This window comes from Sinohyriopsis cumingii, chromosome 19, assembly GCF_028554795.1.
Source record: "Sinohyriopsis cumingii isolate HCF-2022 chromosome 19, ASM2855479v2, whole genome shotgun sequence".
Taxonomy (NCBI): Eukaryota; Metazoa; Mollusca; class Bivalvia; order Unionida; family Unionidae; genus Sinohyriopsis; species Sinohyriopsis cumingii.
Genome location: NC_142979.1, coordinates 5,694,586 through 5,720,416, shown reverse-complemented (window position 1 = coordinate 5,720,416; position 25,831 = coordinate 5,694,586). Strand labels below are relative to the sequence as shown.

The 25,831-nt window shown below is 34.5% G+C and overlaps 1 protein-coding gene across 2 annotated transcripts in view; it reads right to left on the bottom strand.

Moving 5' to 3' along the window:
• The window catches only part of LOC149775090 (uncharacterized), a 112,724-nt gene that overhangs the window by 4,785 nt on the left and 82,108 nt on the right, over window positions 1-25,831 (bottom strand). For both annotated transcript variants that reach the window (XM_089943175.1, XM_089943173.1), the window contains 4 exons: window positions 19,437-19,704; window positions 7,797-7,943; window positions 5,655-5,731; window positions 3,603-3,790 (listed from right to left, as the gene is read on the bottom strand). In XM_089943175.1, the coding sequence (XP_089799301.1) occupies window positions 3,603-3,790; window positions 5,655-5,731; window positions 7,797-7,943; window positions 19,437-19,704 (680 nt within the window). The remainder of the gene's footprint in view (window positions 1-3,602; window positions 3,791-5,654; window positions 5,732-7,796; window positions 7,944-19,436; window positions 19,705-25,831) is intronic.

Here is a 25,831-nt window from a genome sequence, read left to right as displayed (position 1 = left end):
TTAATTATAGTTAATTAATTATAGTCCGGGAGAAAATGATGTTCTGAGTTTTGAATTTCTTAGAAAAATCGAGATACTTTATAAGAGTATGACCCATTTACTTCAATACGCTTTGAAATTACGCAATAGTATCAAAACTATAATGTTTAAATAGTTACCACAAATAACATCTCTTTTTCTGGTTGTATATGTATGTGAATAAATCTCGGAAAATTAAGGGGCGGGGATAGGTCGGCATGTCTTAGCCGTATTTAGTTTCCTCGTTAGACGTAAACAATTTTTGTATTCGTTATCCAAAAGTACAGAAGTCATGAATAGAAGGTAGGAATAAACACTCAGTAACAAATACTTCAAGTTTTCAGTTTTCAAGCGTGACGTCTTCATTGACAGAAAAATCAAATAATCTCTCCTACACTCAGTTTTTCAACGTCTCGACCAGTCAAACTCGAGAGGAGCTTTATGTCGATACAAAAGCACAACACGCTGCGCTAGAAGTTTTCTCTCTAATATAATAGGACACATAATATAGCCTCGCGAATGTGACTCGTTAATGCCCTCCCACTCGATAAAAGAGCAATAGCCCACTTAAGGGTAACGTCGTATAGTTTGCTAAATTTCACGAACCATTTCATTTCAATCCTTGTACTAAGTGAGAGGTGAACTGAGGTACGTATTCACTGACGCGTCAGACGCACACTTAGAAAAGAGTACAAAATTAAATCACTTTTTTATAGCCAAGAAGAGGCATCGACCTAATAAATCGAACGCATAAATTGCCGCAAGAGACATACATATAAAATTAGACAGAAACAGGATGACGGACAGACAGACAGAAAAACAAAGTGGAAAATCTGGCGAGGATTTCAATCTGTTAGATAAAGGCAAATTTAAAGTATAATGCACTTGATATATTTCTTTTTATTTTTAAGAAAAACTAATTGGCCATTAGTTCACAGTAAAGGTCGGAGCACGCATAGATTTGATTTATTACGCGATATGGAGTTCGCTAAAATTTCTATGTTAATGGGGGAAATGTTCACATGACTGTATCATGTGATACAGTGGCATTCGCATAGCTGGGAAGAGCGTTGAATATTGGTACAACTTTCCATTCTTGGTGTTGAGAAACCCTGGAATCTGTGCCTCATAAACTGTTAACAACTTATAGATAAGGCGACACCTTAGCTGTCGGCTTAATTGCTAGTAACCTCTATAATTTTGATTTGCACAGATATAAAGAATTCCACAACTCTTTGATAAAGGTGATAAATATTATTCTACTGTTTCCGTGAGTGTCGTGATCAACCAAAGTAGCTAGTGCCTTTCACTTTCTTTCCTTTCAAATTGACCCGCTCTTATCTCCCTATTCTATATACATTTAGTCAAAGTCGTGAAGCAAATCTAGCTACGATAGTTTCTTAACAATCTTTTGATATAAACTTTATGCATGTGTTAAAGGGAAGGGTAAACATTGAGATAAATTGAGTTATTCTGTCGTTTTGTTTAGGATCTCTCTACTCCGGCGCGGCGTCGTGAGTCTGCCCGTCTTTTGCTACGTAGGAAGATAGCAGAGAAAAGAGTGCGATTGAGAGGAAAAGTGCTGACACTAATGGTGTCAGAAGTTATATTCGATATGTGCATGGGTCAATGAAGTGCATTTGGATTAATTGTACATGATATGAGCACGAAATCGACGCACATATTTGTCAGTACTGTTTTGTGGTACTATTTGATATGGCGGCATCAATTGACATGCAGGTAATGCAATGCAGGCAAGACCTAATCCCGATGAAATCCATCCACTATTACTTTCACATCGATATCTTTGATCTCGTGTTGGATGCATCATGCAGAAGCACACAAGCGAGTGACAGACAACGCAGACAAGATGAAATTAAGATAAAAAGAAGTGCCTGATTTGTATGGAACTCGAATACAGGAATGTCTTTGCAAGGAAAGGATTGGCAAACAGGATGGTGATCAGTAGTGACAACAAAATGCTTTGCTTCATTTGCGAGAGAGAGAGAGAGAGAGAGAGAGACGGAGAGACAGAGAGAGAAAGTACTAGTGTGCACTTATAACTGTTACTGATATGTACATTTTAAAAATATGACTAGAGTAATCGAACACTATGTAACCTGTCTTTAAAGGATACTCAATGAAAGGGACACTAATCTTTTACTGACAGGTACCCGTTTAATGAAATTAAATTGAATTTTAAACGTTGTCAGTTATTAGCAAATGATCTTTATGGGGAGGTGTATGTTAAAGCAGGTTGGACTAATGCGTGCAAACATTTTTACATATTGAGCATTCTGCTGGAAGGAAATCGGTAGCTTATCGCGCGTTTTTAAAAATGGTAGAAATATATTGATACTAAAAAAGTCTAGTTACATAGTATCCAGTAAGCGTTTAGGTACCATGTAGCTATGTATGGAGACTTGCTTTCCAATGTTCAACATAGGTACCACGTATGGAGACTTGCTTTCCAATGTTGAAAATAGGACAAATAAAAAGAAAATTTTCCTTCCCCATTTCCCCCAAAATAAATCTGTAATTAGGTTTCAAGAGTCCCTTAGTTATTAGATTTATTCATAAAGTCCGTAAATACAGAAATGGACGCGTATTCAGAAAGCTCTGCTAAAACGCATGAATTATTAAAAAAAAAAGAAGATGACACTTTAAATTGTGAATTAACATCCTAGAAAGAAATATTCGCTGTCAAGTGACTCAAGTCCTGATAGGTGTATACACTTGCGTCTTCACTCTGCTTTGTAATTGTCCACTCCCTCCGGCCAGAGTTCATAGGTGGCCCAAGTAATTGATATTCTTAAAAACAAATTTAAGTTTGGAGCGGTTGAGGTAAACAAAATAAGCACAGGGCCGCTAGATGGCGAGCGAGATATGGACGACCCTGTCTCCTCAAAGTGAAAGCTTCATTACCTTTTTGTCGGGGAAACTGTTGGATTTCACGGGGGCTTATAGGTCCTACAAATGGAGGCCTTGTTAAACGAGAGCGGAAAAGGTGTCCTTAATGTAGACAATGGTATCAGACACCATCAAGAATCCCGCAGAGTTGGAAAATTTGGAATGTAATCCAAATAATAAACTTTGTCTTTTTTTTTTTTTCTCTCGCTCTCTGACTGCATTCCTGTCTGTATATCTAGGAGCTACCAATTTGATCGTTGGTGGCCCAGTTAAGTCCACAAAAACTGACGAATTGGGTGCGTGTCAAATGATATCCTGTTTGATGACCTATGAATTATATTTTCCCAAGGGTAATAATAGAACATGCGTTTATTGGTCTTTTTTGTATAATGAATATTAAGTGAGAAGGTTGTTACATTTTTAGGTGGTGGTTGTGGTGGAGAGAGCGAGAGAGAGAGAGAGAGAGAGAGAGAGGATAAGTAAAAAGTAAACAAAAGAAAGGAAGGAAGGAAGAAAAAAGAAAAAAAAATGAAAATTTTAAATTGTAACACTATGAGGACGAAATAAAAGATGCGAAATATAAGAAAAGTGTCGAATGTGTAAAAGATATATAAACACGGACCGTACAATACGATTAGCATGATAATATGACAAGGAAATGATTCAATCCATACCTCTTAACAGGTTGCTGTATGAATCGTCAGAACTGCATGGCTTGTCGTCCGTGTCAACGACGCAAACTTCCTCATTTTCATTGTCATCGTCGTCGGTATGAACATCATCTTGCCTTGCAATAGTATGTTGCTCACTGGAAGATGTGTTACATGGTTGTTGGGGCTGCTGGGTGATCAAGATCTGCCTTCTAGAAAGACATAAGTAAATTAGGCTTATATAAAATCTGGCAGTAACTGTAACGTAAAACTTCACTTTTCGGCATATATCTGGCATACAATAAATTAAGTTTTACAACATTTTGTATCACGGAAAATGATTTAATAAAAATTCATGTTTTATTCTCACATAAATCTATGTTTATTTAGTCAGACAAAATGGATTCCTTAAGACAGAAAATACGCTTTCTTCTCTAAGAAATTGTAAAACTAAACCGAAAAATAATGTCCGACTGATATAATCATTAGACTGACAACACAGGAAGTTGAGACCTCTTCAATTGGGAGGAAAAAGAGTACTGCACGAGATCTCGCCCACTCAGGCGCGACTACCCCAGAAGAAGTTTTCGTTAGATTTAAATACAAACACTGGAGATAAGTTGTCTAATCTGTGTAGATACACACAACATTTTCACTTCTCTGTAAACAGATATTTTGGACGGGGACAACCGACTGGGGAAAGTGCTATTCCACGGGGGCTTCTTGTTGCCATTGAGTCTGAGCGCATTCCTACAACGATCTAAATCCCGTCTGGAAATTTTCGCGTGAAGTGTTGTAAAGTCTCCATTAAAGATTTCATTTATTTAGACCTTTTAACATTGTCGTGTTATAATAATAGTCGTAAATTTTATTTTATATTTATTGTTAAGCTCATGTATAAAAGAACTAATGGGGGAATTCTGTATTAAAGTGCCAGCAAATCTTCTGTCATAAGTATTCAACTTGGTACGTCATATAATTATTTTTTATACATTGCAGAACGTACTACTTCACAGCTGTACGCGAGTACATCGCAAACAGCTTTGTGCTGTCAGTTTTGGGTTTATTGTAGCAGTGGTAGTCAGATGTATTATTAATCATTGTCCTCATAAAACTACTGCCAGTTAATACTACAGATTATTTGAAGACAACATATAAATAACAATAAATATAATTTGTTCCAGAATTTATATTTGGTTTTAAATGCACAAACTCACAATTAGCATGGAGATTGTTTAAGAGTGTTCACTGCGTTATGTACATATTTTAAAATAAATGAATAATCTACACGTCGTTTTCTCAGTGACACATAAAAAGTAAAAAGTTGCGTCCTTTGACGTTTATGTGGCTGTATTTCCAGTAAGACTAGCTGAGAAGAAAATATTTACTTCTGTGCCAACGTGAGAATTCTAATTGCCCCCCATAATGGGCGACCTCCACTTTACTCTCATTAGTGTGCTTTGTGTGCAAATGACGTGCGAAGTTCGCACGCTCAAAGGAAAATAGTCCGCATTCGGAAACGAGGAAATATTGGGTTATTCCCTCTATGAGTCTTAACTTTCACTTTTTTAGTATGGCGTCTTACACATCTTTCCTCATTAGCGATAACTGCAATTAAATCTTCTGATCAAGTGAATGATTTACACAAATATTAGGCGAGGCATTTATCTCATCATTGAGACGACTGGTGAATTGATAGCAATTTTGGCTGAAATGGTCATAATTTACTCGCTTAGATGCAATCAGAGATTAGGTTGCTTTTGTTACGACTCTACTCAGTGTTGTCGGTCACGCATATGGCCGGGGAATGGGACAAAATCAAGTTTGTTTTCGCTGCTAACTGCCGAAATAGGATGAAATTAGCACATACATTTTACATGAAAACTGATTATGGTTGTCTGATGGAAGTGTTCGAAGAGGGAGCGGGCAAATTAATGCGGTTATTCCGTCGCCATGTAAAAAGGGTCGTTTGTCGATGTCACGAGAAACGATAGATGTAGCACAAACTTTGTTACTTGTCAAATGCAATAACTGAAATTGAGTCAAATGTCGAGAGAATAAATACTAATTTCTTACTTTTTCTCTCGCTTGCCACTGCCGGTGTCACGGAAACCCTTGGCAAATGGATTATGGTCAATCTTCAACTGCGTGATCTGGAACGAAATTTGCATAGGTTACAATAAAATCAAACGAATAAGTATATATTTGATAAACCAATGGGTATGTATTTGATATACCGATAAAAATGACAAACATCAGATCCGTAAAGACATTTTGAAAGGAAGCTGTTCAAAGTTAGTTCCATTTGCAATTGTCGCTGAAAATTATTTTTATACGATTTTTTTTTTCATTGTGCGGCCCATACTTTTCCCATAATTCTTGAAATGTTTACTGGGATAAGATATTTCAAAAGGTTTGAAAGGAAATGTGTCGGATATTGTTCTCTGTTTGCCTGGGTTTCGCTCTGCAGTAATGGCTTCTATAATCAAATTCGCACAGCAAATGAAGACAGATGAAGTCTATAAAACAGTGAAAGATAGCATCACAGAGAAGGGATTCTGCCAAATCATAAAATCCCCATTGATTATTTGAGCCTATGATCTCTGTGCATTAATCCAGGATATGGCTGTTATCGTATCGGGTCTAAATCGTCACCTCTTTCTAAAGAAACAAGAGCTGAAAACGATCCTCGATAGCTCCGTGGGCTTTTAGTTGCATGCACAGACGACGTCGTTACCACGAAGAGAAACAAATGACCTCTATATTTACTCTTGTCTTCTGATATAATTTTCCCTTTGAAGTAGCTGCTAGGTTAACATAATGGGGGTGAAAACAAAATGCAGACCGACAAAGTTAACAGCTTTTGCCGATTAGTCCGGCGCAGAAAGATGCTAGCAGGAGCATCTGACTATTTGACTGCAACAAGACAAGAGTAATGGTTAGCCCCTTGTCTAATTTCATTTTATGCGATATACATAAACGTTTCGGTCTTTCATCATCGCCATCATTTATTGGTGTATCTTTGGCCAGAATCGCTAAGTAAAAGTACTTAAGGAGTCTTTAGTATAGTTTGAGGTCTTTCCTATCTTCCTATCTCTCAGATAAAATTTTATCGAAGAAAACCGCATCTATACAATAAAGGTTTTCAATGGAAATACAAGTTTCTGAACTTATATATGGTTATTTTTTTTTTAAATTAAATCTCAGATTGTGCTGGAATCTGTACAAAATTGGTCAAGATCTGAGATGTACTTGTTAAGAGAAAATGGGAAAATATCCATATTTTATTACGAGCAATCTTCTGGATTATCTGGATTGAATATTTGTTTGAATGATGCAATAGCAATAATAATAATAATAATAATAATAATAATAATAATAACAATAATAAAGGAAGGATGAAAAGAATATCTGTAAAAAGAAAACGCAGCCTGTTTGATTGTTTTATTTTAATTAATTGAAACAATTTGAATATGAATTTAAAATGAATCGGTATGAACTTATGTCAAATCCGCTTATTATGGTAACCGAAGATAAACTCTACTTGTTCTTTATGTATTTCAGAACACATACTTATTGATCAACAGGTGTGTTCAAATTGCACGTACAAATAACGAATTTTAAGTTAAGTTTAATTTCAAGTTAATGCAACCAATGGATTTAAGTAGTCTGAAGAAAATTTCACTCCAAAAGAACACCTGAACCCTCTCCAAAATTCGGTTCGTTATGTTGATGCCACGACGTAAAATGAATGATACGATAGTAATAGCAATAATAATAATAATAATAATAATAATAATAATAATAATAATCAAGGAAGGGATGAAAAGAATATCTGTAAAAAGAAAACGCAGCATGTTTGATCATTTTATTTCATGCAATTATAATACCAAACCAGCATTGACACGTTAACGCAAAATAATCTTTCAAGTTATATGGCCGCCATTTTGAGTAAAAATTAAACTGTTCGATTTCCGTGATCAGATGTATCAATGTTAATACGCTTCTTTGCGGATACCTTAGTTTACGGTAGAACGATGACATTATTATTTATGTTCGTATTTGCCAGTATATCTGGATTTTACATTAGTTGTAATTAAATTTACCGACATTTTGATAGAAGCGAAAAATGTAACCATCCCGCCTTCATTACCATCGCAGACTAAAACTGACTTCTAAAACTGAAGAGTAACTATCACACATAGTTAAAAGTATTACCTTTTCATTCTGGTACGCAGTAACAGCGATGAAGTCGGTCTCTTTGAAAACATATGTTCTGAAAGCACTGTATGGCAGCTTCAGGATGTCGTTTGCCCTCACAAGATGGAAACGAGGCTGATACTTGTGCATTGAGTTCAGTATCGTCTGCAAAAAGACAACGATAAGTACAAGTAAATGGCCTGTTTGAAACGAATCATATGCCCTGCCTTTTTGATTGGCTAAATAAACGTGCTTCTAGAAAACACGAAAATAAATTTTAAGTGTTCAGAGAACGTGGATATATTTATGCATAGTTCAGTCATAAAAATGTAGGAAAAATTACGTAACACTTCACATAAAGATTACTTTACAAAAAGTGAGAGGCGTTTTCTCAACCGAAATAAAAGGTTGAGTAGTCGCAGTCGTTTATCATTGAGTAGTCGCAGTCGTGCATCATTGAATAGTCACCGTCATGTATCATTGAGTAGTCGCAGTCATGTATCCTGAGCACCGTCAACTCTTAATTTTTTGAACAGACTGAATTGTTCTTTTTTACAGCAAAATGGCCGAGAACTTTGCGATGTCCAGTACTCAACAACAACTTTCAAATTTCTTGCTTGAAACCTTGTGCGTCTCGTGTTTCATTCGATCAACGGATTGGATATATCATCTGCCGGACTGGCGTTTGCCAACAAATAAACAATTGCATGTAAGTTCGGTTTTGCGGTACTAAAGATTTTCAGATTTGCGGGCTTATGCAGAAACCGTTACTTTAAGCAAAGAAAGTTTTTCTTTTTAATCGTCCATAATTAAAAACAATTTTCAAGATTCTTCGTCGTGGCGTCTTTTATTGCCTAATGACCGAGATATTTTGGGAGAGTTGCAACATTTACACAATTTGATCTGTTTTTCGAATAGGCAGAAGGGGATGCGAAAAATCCAAGCACAAATTAAGTTATTATATCTAGATAATGGATTGTATTGAAATCAAAAACACATTGGCTTCATTAAATCTTTGGTCTAGCTCCTTTGAAGTCGCAAAATGGTATAAAATAGGCGGCAAACTGATGACGTCATGTGTACCTAATTACGTTATACTTTCAAATGTGAGCGGCCAGGCGACACAAAATAGCTAAATCTATTTAGAAGAGATTAAAAAACAAAGAAATATTTGACTGCTATCACAGGCGATTAACTTTGATGGGACGTTTGGGGTGTTAAAAGTAGTTAACAGTATCAACTAGTCTGCTGCATAAGGAGTATTAGTTCTAATTGGTTTGATACTATTTAGCTTTGATAGAAGCGGCCATATTTTGGCAAGAACAAAATATGCTTAATAATTCCCTCAAGAGTTCTTATTTCATAGCTGGTCAGAAAGACAAGATCTATTTAATAATTCGTGCAATTTCGTCTGTATTTGCTAACTGCAAATCGTTGGTCAGGCGAGAAAGTGATGGTGACAGATGGAAATGTCAGCATGCAGCGTATAAGATAACGCTACTTCTGCTGTGTGAATATTAAGCACCATTTACATTCCCGCATTTCGATGAACTTCAAAGATCCAGTATCTTTACATATTTATAATTCTCGAATTTTTCGCTCGACTGAGCGGTGAGATCAGTTCTGATACAAAGATTAAACGGTCTTATAGTGTAGCTACTCATCGTTATTTCTGAATGTCTAATAGTATTTAATCAATACGCATTATTTACGTGCTTCCAAATCAAGCGTTTCATCCGTTGTGACAATTTGATCATAGAAGTCCAATGCTGGAGACGAAATCTCTGTCATCAACAATGCTAATAATGAAACGAACTACGATATCTGGGATGAAGTGAAGATGTCCGTGACGATAGGCATACAACCGAGTGGGTTAATTTTGACTGGTGGCGCCGCGTTAAGTCCGATCCCATATCTTACGCAGTCGTAATGGAAAAGCACATGTTGATTAAACCGAAGTTGGCACTGCATTTTAGCAAACGAACACCAGCAACAAAGATACAACTTGAATTGGCACTGCATTTTAGCAAACGAACACCAGCAACAAAGATGAATTGGCACTGCATATTAGCAAACGAACACCAGCAACAAAAATACAACTTGGATTGGCACTGCATTTTAGCAAACAAACACTAGCAACAAAGATAAAACTTGAATTGGAACTGCATTTTAGCAAACGAACACCAGCAACAAAGATAAAACTTGAATTGGCTGAATGAATTCTGATGACAATATAAATATGATGTTTTTTTCAAATTTGAAAATTTGGTTTCAAAATGGTTTGTCACTAAAAATTTCATAATTATTATTAATATCATTTTTAGTAGTAGCAGTCTGGTCTGTCGTTTACATATATTTCATTGAATTTATGGTTTACGTACAACAAGTCAATTCCGAGTTATTTTTGTTAGTGTTATTCCAAGACAAATTTCCTTCGATAATTAAAATTGTATTAAGTAACTCTGTTAGAAGCCATTGTTCTATTCCTGTACTGTAAGGATTCTGATCATTTCCGCAATTTAAGACGAAGACACTGTATATTTTCTGAAAACGTTTCCTCACTTGCAAAATCAATGTTTATTCTTTAACTAAAAGAAATATGAAGAGGACCACGAAATCTTCCACATTTTACAGTCAGGAACATTACTTCGTTTAAATAATTCTGCTAATTTTCTGTTGAGTGGAACTTTAAAGAAGGCGACAAAAATTTTATTTTGTTTCTGTGGTTTTGCTATATTTTGTGTATGTGCTAGCGTTATTTAAACGCATTAACATTTAAGTAGTTATTCATTATTATCTTCTTTAAAATAAGAAAATAAAAAGGTGTAGATACTCAGTCAAATCCACCAAGTTATAGGTGATACAATAGCAAATTGCAAGGCTATTTGTTTTATTTCATATTTAGATAACATATTTTATCTTCAAGCAAATGATGCGTATAAGATTTTGCAATGCAAAGTGGTTAGTATGAATTAATTACAATTTGTCAAGGTAAATAAAGATACAAAAATTGAAAAATAAAAAATAAAAGACAAATGTTAAATCTCGGCGCAGAGTGATGTATAACAAAATAATACTTCTTTGCTAGAGAATATTTCGTTCATCGTTTGCCTTGAGGATTTATACTGAGCTGGCTACTACATATCAACAATATACGTAAATAAGTCGAAAACATACTGCCACTCTAGACGAAATTTACCACACAAGAAACGCGCCACGAAGCTATTAAAAGTACACGAAAATTGTTGAACGAGACAGCTTTCCTGATTGTGTACACGGTACCAGATGGAATTAAGCACTTTCTGAGAGGTTATTTTGAAGGCGTTACTGCCGTAATGAATGGTACAGAAAATGCTTGACAAACTTGGATGACACTAAACAGAACCATCATAGAATGTGCTCAGAACCAACTGAAAAACCCATAGAAAGCTGTATAGAGTATCTCTGTAATACGACAGCATATATATATTGTTTGTTTTACGGGTTTTCGAAACTGGTTCTGCTTGTTACCGCACGTACCTACAACATTGTGATTTTTTAAAACACGTATCGGTAACTGCCATGAGCTAATTCAGAAGTCCTCATTAATTAAGTCAAGTTTACTCAGTCAGTCTCCATTGTGTACTTCTCTCTCTCTCTCTCTCTCTCTCTCTCTCTCTCTCTCTCTCTCTATATATATATATATATATATATATATATATATGCCTCTTCTAAATATTTAGGTATGTTGATGAATGTTTACATCCGTCCCGATAATCTTTCTCAAAGTCGAAAGAAACATTTACGTAGATGTCCTTTGTCGCATATGTGACAATCTTTCAAATGAAATTATCATATTTTCCATATCTAGTTTCATTTTGTACTTAATTTGTAGCAAAGTTAGAGCAGAAAATGCCAATTAATATTAAACAGGAATAGCTTTGCTTTGTAAAACTAGTGACGAAAAGCAATCTCAAATTACCTCTTTAAACTTGACGACCAAATTAGCCAAGGAATAGCAACTATTTAAGTCATATCGACCAAACTATTTTATTCCACCGGGATTACACTATTTTAATGGGAGAAAACGAATGACGTGCGTGGAAATCACTAATATGGAAACTGTGTTTTACACATTTGGAAAGATATTTTTTGTGTCGAAAATGTCCAAATCTCAGAATTTCATTTTTTTACAAAAAGAAATGTAAAATAATATAATTCTTTCAGAAGAAGTAATTTCTCGGTCACTGTAGTATAATCTGCTTTGAACTTTTATAAGACAAGCTTAGTCAAATGCTATAGCATTAGGGAAAACAGTTACAGATATTTTTCAAATTGTTGTCAACAACTGTCTTTTTCATTAAGTAAACGCACTCGTGTTACACACTTACAACAAGGGTGAAATTAATAATAATAATAATAATAATAATAATAACAATAACAACAACAGCAAAATAAACTGTCCAATCTGACTCTAGAATTAAACAGAAAATCATGATCAAGTCACGAAATATATATCTAAATGTCCACATTTTTACATATATATGTTTTGACACTGTACATTCAATTTTCGGACTACTTGATGCCTACGATCTTTGGGCGGGACGTCGCGTTAAAAGCACCAATCAGTCAATGTCGTATTTTTTGCCGACTTATTTATATGTCCGTGTCAGTAGCGGAGTCCAGTACAAGATTGTCGGCCCATCGTGTGAAAACTAACATACTTCCCGACGTGAATCATATCCTAAATGTTTATATTGCACGGCGTCACAGTTTTGTCATAATTTGTCACCTGTCCTATGGCAGTTTTTCCTGTCCACGAAAATTGTATAGAATCCAAATCTCTGTGATCGAACGGACTTGGATTGTGATATTAAGATATCAGAAAGGCAACTCCTGTGTCAAAATTCAACTTAAAAAAATGATACAACCAATTACTTCTGTCCCACAAAAACACATACATTTCAAATCAGAGTGTATGGATAATAAAGATGTACACTAAGGACAGGGTATCGAACAGATAGATAGACAGTCGGATAGATAGATATATAGATAGACAGACAGATAGACAGACAGACAGATAGAAAGATAGATAGATAGATTGATAGATAGATTGATAGATAAAAAGCCAATGAATTGAAGAAACAAGCACAGGTATAAACAAATATATGCGAATCTAAGAAAAAAACATGAATATTAAATTGCAATACGCATGAATTTATATAAATATAATTACGTAATTAATTATGAAAATAGTAAGTTGTAATTTTTTTTACAAGTTAATCTCTGTTCTCTAAGTAGGTATATTCAATGCGAACCTATTAAATGCAGTTTGTTTTTCCTCTGAATACAAGTTTTCTGAACATATATGGATTTTAATAGGAAATCTTTAATTATGATTGTATTAATTTTCTTTAATTATGCTGATATTATTTTACCTTTAATGTTCTATATACAATTTGAAATAATGTGCTAAAAATAAAGAAGCTCAAAAAGTAGATACATGAAGATTCAAAGTCGCGTACTTATGTAGGACATTGCGATGGTTGGTTTTAAATTAGACACCTATCACACACATGCGTAAGACGTCCCTAGCTGTCAATATCAATTTGCTAACCTCTCATATGAAATATCCGCTGACCACTCATTGCCTATAAGAGGCGGTCATTCGCCTCTGTGGCGACGATCACGACAGGTCCTGTTAGATTAAGCGACCACCACACTTCATCAAAATGACCAGTGGTCAGCTTATGACACTGAAATAGTCAACTTGTCGCTTGGGATGATTCCCGAAAATTTTAGGCGATCCGTGATGGTGTGTTACACGGTATACTTAACGTTAGATAATTCATGATTATGTAAAAGTACACTGTACTCACGTACACGCATTTTTACCGTCTTACACAGACGAGTAAAAATAATTAAAGGGGCTAACTGGGCTAATGCAAAACTAAGACACATACCGCATTTGGGTAATACAACACATCGTAATGAGCATTAACAAATCCAGGAAGCACCGCGTGTAACCAAACAATTCTTTTTGAAGCAGAAAACTATTACCTTGATGCCAATATCATTTTATATATAATCCCATTGTACGTGTTAAGCATTGTCTTTCCTTAGTAGTATTCTAATCACAAATTGTGTGTGTTTGCGTATGTGTGTGTGTGTGTGTGTGTGTGTGTGTGTGTGTGTGTGTGTGTGTTTGCGCATGTGTGTTTAAATGTGTGTGTGTGTGTGTTTGGCTTTTTAACGTAGCTTTTCATAACAACGATATCTGCAGTGTTGCAATTTATAATGATGTCTAGCAATGGAGCTTCAAGTCCTACACAGTCACATTATCCTGACACCAGGCTGACCAGTCCAAACACTAACCTCTTAATGCTGAGAGCTAAGCTAGGCAGCTGCTGGTACCATTTTTAGAAGTCATTTTTATGACTTCCACATTTGCAGTATATAAAGCTTCACGGTTTATTTTGTAACCCCCATAGCTCTAACCCTGCATAAAATCACAAAACTAAGTGTGCGGTATAAAATCGTAAAAATATTTAATGAGATATAAATAAAGCTTTCTTCCACACAAGAAAATTAACACCTGCCATTGCATGGACCTCTCCCTTTAATATTTTCCTAGTTCTACAGTGCATATTAATACACGAACGTGTAGTTTTAAATAAAGAAATAACAGTTTGCAGCGGAAAATTGTAGGCCATCCATAGGTCTGGTGAACTTTGAAGCTCGTAAAAGTGTTCAGGCAAAGTGAATGAAAGCAAAGTTACAATAGTCGCCACGGTGCGATCATTAGAAGTATTGTTCGCCATGATGGGCGTAATTACATATTTTCTACATATAACCATTTCATTTCGCCGTGTTACCAGTGAGAGTTTGTAACCAAATATCCCTTCACACAAGGTCGTTTCTATTGTCGATGACCATGCCCCCTTATCGCCCCGACCCAGAGCTTTCAATGCCGTATTGCACCAGGCATGGAAATTTTTTTTTTACTCGTCGTCGATCTGTGCCTCGCATGTCATCTACATACAATAGATAACGTGCCCTTTGGAGCGAACCACTGTTATCATTGCCCCTGTCACAAAGTGACAGCGAAATTAAAAACTAATAATTCAATATTGAGTATAGTGGAAAGATTATCAAGCGTATTGTATATGAAAGTAGTGCTATTCACTTGGTGATCTATATATTGCTATCAATGTAGAGATCGCTTGGAATAATTACACGTATTCCTGCCTTTTCTTTTTTCATCGCTGTAATTTTTAGGGAAAGCATGTCAGTTTTATTGTCGTTCGAGCAGATATCACACGTTGTTTACCAGTGTCAATTTCAGTGCTGACACGAAGTGAAATTAACACCCCTTATATATATATATATATATATATATATATATATATATATATATATATATATATATATATATATATATATATATATATATATATATATATATACACACACACACACACAACCTTCTTTAAATAATTTCTAAATACATTATACTGCAGTGTGAAACTCTTTAGTAGATTAATCAAGAAAGATTAAAATGCATTGAATTTAAGACATTTAAAAACAAACAACCAACGAGATTGTAACTATTTATCAGTTCTGTTTTGTTTAAAAATAATATATTTAATAATTTAAACAGCAATGGCTTTGGAGCAGAAATTGTTGTTTTCTTAACATCATCACCACCAACAAAAACAACAACAACAATATCCTGGGGCCCACCTTTAAAATTTCACAAATATAAAGAATCGAAACCAGGTTTTGTTTCATGTACTGTAGTCAACTAATATCTAAAGAATAACACAGCTCTGATTAAGTTTCATATTCTCCTAAAGCTCCTTAGTCCAATAACCACAATATATACTTAGGATTTCTTGTTGTGATCTTTTGATTTGATTATATTTTATTGAAAAGCTTGTAAATACATGACATTTTGATCCTTCTTTATCTACATTTTTGTTAAAATTATTTCAATCCAATTTTGTCAATGCTTCTAAAACAACACAAATGATTATTTGTTACATAATAATTCAGTAACTAATTAGCAAACATGATCGAGAGGGAAACAAAACGTCGAAAGATTCCACGTAAGAATCGTTCTACATCTAACTGACGGTGCATTGGAAGGAGTTTGTCCACCCGCTAAATTGTACTTAATGTCACATATTTTCATTTGAGATACACAACACCCCAAAATCCTCAGCATGCACTGGTTGAAGAATTCCCGTAAACAGCGCATTTCTCAAGTTACACAATACAATAACGGTTCTACTCATCCCTTTAGCTAATGGCGTCTAACTAGGTAAACAACAAGGTGCCCGAGTACATAATTAAGCCTCGTTAATTAGTCGCTAAATTTTCTTCCAGGACTTTTTCTTTTCTTGCTATGAAATTTAAAACTAAGTCATGACATGTAGAGATACACGAGATGACCCAAAAGTATAGCGACAACAACCACGTTCATGTATATATTGCTGCAAGCAGAGAGACGTGTACAATCTCTAGAGGATTTTGTATTGAGATATACAATTTGTGCACAATATATATGGTTGCAGGAAAAGCCCCCTGAAACATATTATCCAGTGTTCAAACGTTTTGTCAAGTTTTGTTCAGTTACTTTGGGGTAGTCGCAGGTGCAGGTGCACCAAAACTGAATGACAAGAAAGTTCTCTTTGATCTGACCCATCCCATAATTTTCTCTACTTGTTTATTTAAGAGGTATTATTTTATTTATTTGTCTATTTTAACAACCGCTTTCGCTAATAATGAATGAATAGTTTTTTAAGCATCCCCGATACAATCACACATGTTTATATAATTTGCTGTACGTTTGGAAAACATGTACGATTGACACCTGGACAAGAAATCCAGCTACGTATAAAATCAGGCTTTGTCTGTGATTTCGATCTCATGATCCTTAATTTTCACGTTGTTATTTTATGCCTTATTTAGCCTAGATGACAGTTGGGACTTTTCTTTCTACGCGGCTCGATGTGTGATAACTTAAAAGACGTTCTATGGAAACAAGGAAATTGCGACAGATGGGGATTTAGCAATATTTCAAGATAGCTTTTTCATTTATTCCTCTCCTCTGGCTGTCTCACCTTAAAACATTGTGCCTATGTACCTCGATCGTCCTAACAGACACCGGTTTGTCTAATATTATGACAAAATGGGGAGAAAGCCAACCAGACAACATATGGTCACCAAATTGCTGGAGAAAACGCGCGCAATTTTAGCGACCAAAAATGGCTTGAAGCATGTTACAATGATGCTTATTAGAATACTGCTCTAGAGTGAGATTGACTGATTGATTGATTTTAATAGAAGATATAACGCATGATATAGATGTTTTAAGTAGAATGTTCAAGTTCAACTGTCAGTTTCAAACAAAATGAATCACCCATTCACACAACGGATTAAATCCCAGATCCACCCTTGAATGCATGAATGAATGAATTAATGAATGAACTTTCTTATCCCAATATATAGAGATTAATATTATTTTTAAATATGGATGACATCGTGTTAATTGGTTTTTCATATTTCTAAGTATAAGTTCATTTTATGTATTAGGAAATACATCATTCTACATGATAGATATTTTATAGAATTTCGTCGTATGGGCATACATTGTTATAATGTACATATGATAATATTGTCTTTTATCTAATGTATCCCAGTAAAATAATGTACAATGTTTTGTGGCAGTTTGCTTGGAAACGTTGATTTCAAATGCAGTGTTGAATTATTTACAATACAGACACATACATATATAATTCAAGAATAACACACACACACACAGACACACATACACACACAGACACACACACAAACACATTCCAGAATAACACATAAACATGAATAAAGACGTTAATTGTGCATTGATTCGTCTGATTTAAAAATATTAACAAAAGACATCTACAAAATATATACTTAACTCTCTCTCTCTCTCTCTCTCTCTCTCTCTCTCTCTATATATATATATATATATATATATATATATATATATATATATATATATATATATATATGTGTGTGTGTGTGTGTGTGTGTGAGTGTATGTTTGTCACGCATATAATAGCTAATAAAGTTCTTATACGACTGCTGTCTGTCTGTATGCATGCATACATGTAGGTAGGCAGGCATATAGGCGGGTAGGTGGGTCGATAAGTAGTTAGCATCTTGTGTTACACAGTACAATAATGGCTATATGGTGCCAAATAAAGGTAAAGTTCGAACACCGTTTTAATGACTGGCAAAGCTAGTATTCATGCCTTCTTTGTCACATTGTCATAAATATTAGATACTGGAACATGCTCGTCTATTGTGACACAGTTCCAATAGTTATGAAACTACCTAAATGTTGGTGGTGATACATGGTTCACCCACCCCCACCCCCGTGCTAAATATTATGTATAGCAGTATTTAAAACAAAATTGTAAGATCATAAAAACGACATTCCATATTTCAGTCCCGAAAATCACCCAACAATTTTATATACATATATGAAAATTTCGTTATCAAAGGCGTATGAAAACAACAGCATATTAAAATATAAAGAATGCACTTGCATGGTCGTCGCTATGATTGTTTATGCATAATTTTCCTAATAATTTCATATATCTTGATTTATCGTGATTTACAAATTTAGGAATTCAACATTAATTCCCTTGAAACGGTATTGGCCAAGGTAAACATAACGTGGTAGGTATCACAAAACCGTCTGGAAATAACAGCTCAGTTAAAGAGTGGGGAGTATTGTCTATTTCATGTAATGCTATCAACATCTGTCAATCATGTCCGGTGTACTGTTTTACTTGAGTCCGTACCAGTAAATCACAGTGACCGTTACACCTCGATGTGTAATGACAGGTCTATTTAAAATGGACACTTACACCGTGCAGTACATGACGTTTGTACGTATTTGCAGTGCTCCTACCTGGCAACTTGGCATCATGCCCCTAAGTCAGCCACTTAACCGTAATAATCAAGGTGTACCAAATGAATTCTTGCTGAATAAACTCCTTGATCATCATTTGATCACAAAACTGATTTCGGCTGAAGTGAAAATCGCTGTAAGTGGCACTGGAATTTGCAATAGTAATTAGGCACGGCATTTATACTGGACAAACAATATCCCAGGGGAGGGTGCTGTCAACAACGTTATGGTTTCGTGGCGTTTTATTGCGATTTGAAGTTGTTTCGTATGTTTGGAAGCTTGCAATATTATCTCAATTTTAAGTGCTATTTGACAGTGTCCTTCGGAAGAGTTTGAAATTATATATCAATGGGTATGTCCGCAAGGTCACGGGCCATTTCGAGAAGTCAAGAAAATCACAAAAGTCAAGATTTTACAATTTTCTACAAAGATCAACTGACAATTATTGAAATGTCACGTCGTAGATTTCACAGTTAATATCAAGACACAGTCCATGTCAGTTTCACTGAATAAACGTATAAATTTAAGAAAGGGACAGAGAACAATTCCTAATTCGATGCTAATCTCTTCAAAACAATCCGTTCATGTTCCATTAGTTTTCAACGTAATATAAGGACAAGGAGAGACAGAAAATACCAAAAGAGAAAGCGCATGCTAATAACACACACACAGCTTATAGGACAGGTATTTAATATTTTATGGAACGTTGTACTTACAAAGCCATGCTTGTCTGACATGTTGTTGCTTAGCTTCAACTTATGGAAGGTGGCCACTTTCTGCATCCACTGTTCTCCTGTGCTGGGCGAATCAGGGTGGATGTACATCCGTTTGGGCATTTCGGGATCCGCTTTTCCTGCTACCATCCAGCGACTGTTATGGAATTTGTAGCGGCAATCATCTACAGCCACGATGTCCATCAGTAGGATGTATTTAGCTCGCTTGTCCAGCCCGGACACTCGGACTTTGAATGGTGGAAACATCCGCCTGCAGATAAAAATGTATTATAACTAATATAGCATTGTTGTCAGCTTGTTTTCTTGGTCAAGAGACCTTTATCAATGTTTCATACATCTCTTTACTTTTTGTTTTATTTTATTTTTATTTGTTTTGTTTGATTTTATATATTCATAATACGCAAATTGTATAAATTCAAAGTATTAATAAGAGTGATTATAAATAAAGGAAAAATTATTTAATATTGGTAAAGTCCATTTATCATCAAACACATAAGATAATTCGAATTGTTTTTTGCTGTATGAACCTAGTTTGGGTTGTTGTTGGTTTAACGCCCTTTTCCAACACAACATAAGCTATATATGGCGGTCAGTATAACTGGTGGAAGTAGAACCCGAAAACGAACCCAGGTAGAACCACTGACCCACGCGAAGCTACAGGCAAGCTTTCTCACATACCCAGACAGGCCGAGACCAAAACTCGAACCCATGAGGACGGAGATGAGATGGCAGTGATTGGTAAAGGCGAGAGCTTTAGAACACTCGGTCACTTGGGTCCTCAACTAATTTGGTAATTGTTTATGTAGATTTTAAAATTATTATTTAAAATGATCGAACATTTTATTACAGGGGACATAAAGACAACGAAATAAATGTAGGAATGTAACCAAAAATTCGTAGACATCACAGTTTCTTGAGCCAGATAACTGTAAAAATGCCATAGAAAATGCTTTACATAAAAAGTAGAAGCAAAAAAGATAATAATAATACAAGAATTAATAAAATCATCGCGTTCTATGACTGAAATTATTGATTAAAATTATAAATAAATTGTTCATTTAGATTGATATAAAATCAACATAATGAGAGATTGACAGGAAATATTAGTCTTCAAACAATGCTACTTATTGAGTCAAGAACAACATTTTTGGAAATGCATCAAAATGTGTATCTCTTTAAATTTTGAAACTTTTTGTTAAGACGTTCGACAAAAATTAAGATTAAAAATTCTCTTGGATAAAGATAGAATGATTTCAACGGTGATCTATCCACCACGACGATGATCTATCCACCACGACGATGATTATATTATGTACAAGAGTAAGCTTCTAACATTCTGAGTTTATCATCTATGTAACACGAAGTTTGACGAATTAAACGCCCTATTGATTTAAATTTACAATGACATATGTATGTTTTATCTCTGCTATTACTCTCGAACATATTACTTATATTTGTATGTTTAACCCCTACATTACCACATCCAAAAATATTTTTGTGCCATTAAGTACCAAACTGACCAATGCCACGAAACTGACCAATGTCACCTTTGTAAAGCTTTAATACGAAACATGACCTGCCTGTACGACATCGTGTTAGATTAAATGAACACAGTTAGTCTTGTTCGTCCCCAATGTTCTAATTTGTTATTGTTACAGGAGTGACACTTTCCCCATGACAATGAAACAGTTCTGATACCCTCTTTGTGAAGTCCATTAGCGCAAAATTATTACAACGCACGGGCGTTGTTTCTCAGATGAAATCTAAATAATAGATGTTAGGGTATTTAATAGAAATATATCTATCGCCGCCATTTCAAATTTCCCCCTCTCCATATTCAAAGCTCCGAAGTGTCTTTGAAGCTGGGGATATTTAACGATTTGTGAGATACAGAAGGGAGGGGGGTCATTAAGAATGTCGCCCACTTGTCAAATAAAACATTTTACATATAACACCGATAGCTAGCCATGTTCAGCGTTAGCAGTAACCCGTCTCGTCTCTCACCAAAGCGTTAGAAGCGTGATACGGTTTGTTTGCTTGTATTGGAGAACAGCTCTTACGAGGTGCCAGTACCAGGATCACCACAGAACCAGAGAGAGCGGCTAGGAATGTGTGTGATGTGTTTGCTTTCGGAAGGATTCTGTCTGCATTTTAATAACTTGAAGAGCAGATTCAAGTTCTAAAGATGATTACCAAAATTAGGATTCCGGTTCAGCACTATTCGCAAGAAATACATTTCCTGTTCCTGTGAGCGAAAATCTGTGCACGTATCATAGCAACAAAATTTGTTAGGAAATATGAAAATTTTAGTGTGACTGTGAGACTTTAATTAAAGTAGTAATATTTTTGAAAAATGACGCATGCTGAAACAAAAAGCAATGTACTTTTCAATATCTTTCTGTATTGCCGACATGATCTGTTACATAAGCAGTTTCGCACAGAGCATTCTGTTCTTTACAAAGTGATTAAAATATAGGAAATTGGAAACAACAATTTGATAATACGAGTTTTTATGTGAAGATCTTGAAAGACAGGATATAACGCACGTGTTCTGTAAAAGATCACATATTTAGATTTATTTAATTCTTGCCTTTCCACTGACAAAGCACAATAAATAAACAAATTTGGACATTTTAATTTGTAAAAATCATGTTTTACACTGGATAGCTTATTATAAATAATAAATAAATCTATTTAGACAATAATTTTGATTTATTAGCTAAACTCAAGAAAGTAAAAATACATAATTAAAAGAAACAAAAAGATACATATAACATAAGGCGGTTTTATTATGCAGATCTTTCTGTGTAATTATTAAATTTTAATACCAATAGGCTCTAATATAAAAATAAAAATAATTCGGCAAATTAAAAAAATTATCCCAAGGAAACGTTTCCCACGTAACAAACAAGTGCACACGACTCCACTACAACTGGATTGAACAATGGTTTTTACAATGTATGATTTTTCCAAGAATATTAAGGCGAATTAATGATAATCAGTAATTAAGGTTCTAAAATGTGAAAAGTTATTTAAAGAAAGATGCATTCATATTTTTTTTTAAAGCGCAGTAACATCGGGAAATGCTGTGTACTTAAATTATAATTTAAATCCTATTTTAAATACACTTGTAAAAAAAAAACCCACAACATTATTTAGACGTTCTCCTTCCGCGGTAAACGCGATATCTATGTTAACCAATAATTGATTTCCAGTAAGGATTACTACCACATGTAATATTTTCAATGGAGATAATATTGTCATGAAATTCAATGTGTATTTTTGATATGTGTGAAACAGCATCTGATCTGAATCATTTTGATTCAGGTTATCAGACTGATGAATGGCAATGACTGAAACTGGTTCCAGGTCAAACCAATTACCGAAATATTGTTCATATACAGTGTGTCATATTTGGACATGAACAGTAATACGGTTGGGGGGAGGGGATATTACTAGATAAGCATCGAGCACAATTCGTGTCAAAGATAACAAGCTATCACTCGGGGATTTCCAGAACTTCGTCCTATCATAAATATGGGTTGCAAATCTTCATTGATCCCCGTATTACTGACAAGGGATCAGATACCAGAATAAGGGGATTAGATATCCCTAGTTCCCTTAAAAATGCCCACGAGATCCTTACTCAACAAACTGATGGACATATTTACTAAATCCCAGGGGATGATGGGATAACATTTGTCCATGATACATCATTGAACTCCGTATCTTTGAGTTACCTATTTTATAAGTAAGGCTTTATATATTTTCTCGATTCGAAATCAGCCTGTATATTTTAACGTAAGTTGTTTTATATAATTTTAATTTTAATTTACGTGCCTTTTTAAAATTATAAAACACATAAAGATAAAGTAGTATGCTTTAGATAACGGAAAGGCGATTTAACTGCACGGAAGTAATGTTCTTAAATGTCAATAATTCTAAAAATTAAATATCAATTGTCATAAAAAATGAAATAAAACATATTATATTTACTTACAGCACTAAGGAAATGAGGTAATATTTTAACATGTTAGGTTATCTCCATGTTTACAACGGATTTTTGGAGAATTATATTTTTACAATATGAAGGTTATAAATCTGTGAACACACACACACACACACACACACACACACACACACACACACACACACTTGTATATAAACACACAATACGTTCGCTACACCATCGTTTACATTTTGAATACACAATTGTGCACATACAAATATTTCTAAAACGTATCATTCATACATGTTTCTGAATAGCGGCGGGCATTGATAAAACATGCTCGCATCCCAAAAATAAAATCATAAAATATACACCTCTGAATTAACTATGAATTATAGTCAACACTATTTAATAGATACAAATTAATAAATAAAATCATTTTGGAGTTAAGACTGAAATCTATTTACAGCTCTAATTCGGCGCAAGAGTTAATTGTTTTTGGATAACTTTAGCACCTTTTAAAATTGTCACATGTTTGTACTGACTTACAAACAGTACGAAAATTTAGAAGGGTAAGAGACGACGATGTTAAACTACTCTAAACTGAGTCAAAGCATATAAAACATTGTAATATTTTGTGGATGAATAATCAGCCGTGGCTTATGAGATACTTAAAGTAATAACGATACGTATTGTATTCAACTGAGAGGTGGCACTTCGAGGAGTTAAAGAAGCGTGACACTAATCCCACTCTCCTCGCCAGTACGGAGACAATTTTAATTACACCACAAAGAGTTAAGATAAAAAATCCGTATATATTTTGCCTATCATCGTCTGCCTGAGCAGAGATATTGTTCATAATCAAATCAACCAATTACCAATATAAACAACGTCGCTTTCTTTTTCATTTTGGCTCATTGAAATTAACAATCTGCCCAGTGTTGTCGACCAAAACTTATTTCTGTGGAAAAGCCTCGTGGGGGTTCTCGCCTAGGTTTTTCATAAATGTAATTAAGATCTTTCTACTTAATTTCGTAATAAGAACAACAATATGGAGCTACCATTGTCGAAAATGAAGTTAGGTGAAAAAATATATATAGAAAGTTGTGGCACATTCCATAGATCTTAGTTATACGTGGCAGCCGTGATTGAAGAAAAACATTCACATACCAGATAGAACTAAATGATAATGATATTGGTACTTCTTTTATTCAATATATACGAATGTAGTTTTTAAAGTAAATAATTATCAAATAAGACATACAGTAGATATTAGCATGAAACCTTAGTAAATTATTTCTGAAGCTGGATGGAATGTTCCCTTTTATATGATAATAATAATAATAATAATAATAATAATAATAATAACACTACTACTACTACTACTACTACTACCACTACTACTACTAATGATAATAATATACCACGATAAATAAGAAGAAAAAGGACAAAGAAAAATTACATTCAACACAAGAAATCGAAATAATATTCTTATTGTCATTGTACTATTTTCTTTGCATTTAGTAGAAAGGTTTCCTTTCACACGCTGAAAATTTGACTAAATCCATCGCTAAGCTTCGGTTAAGATACACAAACCTGGATCATTTATTTATTTATATTTATTTATGTATTCATTCATTCGTTTACTTATTGCATATTATGTACTACACTCATGATGGGCTATGGAATCATTTATACTTATTCTAGGTTTGAAACACTTTAGTATCGCCTTTGATCTTCTCTGAATTACTTTCTGTCTGTACAAAGACCTCTTCCAAAATGACAGATAATTCTGTGCCCCATTAACGCATAAAAGTGAAGTAATTGAGAGTATCTTTCATTTCCTGTAATTGTGTAATGTTGTTAGGCGGCTCATTACGAGGGTGCTAAGTGAAATATAGTATTTAATAGTACCCGTGGTGTAGACCCTTTTGAAAAGTTTGTCAGCATCCACCTGCTAATCGGTCTGATCCTCACACATTTGATACGGTGACGTCATCCTGGCGAGAATTGTGCGATACCATTGGGATTAAATTTCCTTTAATTTAAGACATAAGTGAGAAATAATTTCAACTGATCACATTCGTTTATGTTGCCGCCTTGTGTGGTGATTCTTTCTGATAACCCACTGGATTTCTACACAACTTAAGTGTTTTCTAAACAGCGGGAATATTTTATCCCATCGCCGATTATTACCATATTCCTTTGCATTAAAATCAAGGAATAATACCAAATTATTAACTGTAAATGACATTTGGCTGTTTAAATGTTGTTGCCAATAATGTGCATGTGGAAAAATAAATATATTTTTCAAATATACTTATTTCTACAATTATATGTAAATTCTGTCTTTAATATAATTGAATGTGGTGTTATTTATATATATTCGATATACTAAAAACAAAGAGAAAATAAATGTAAAATACAT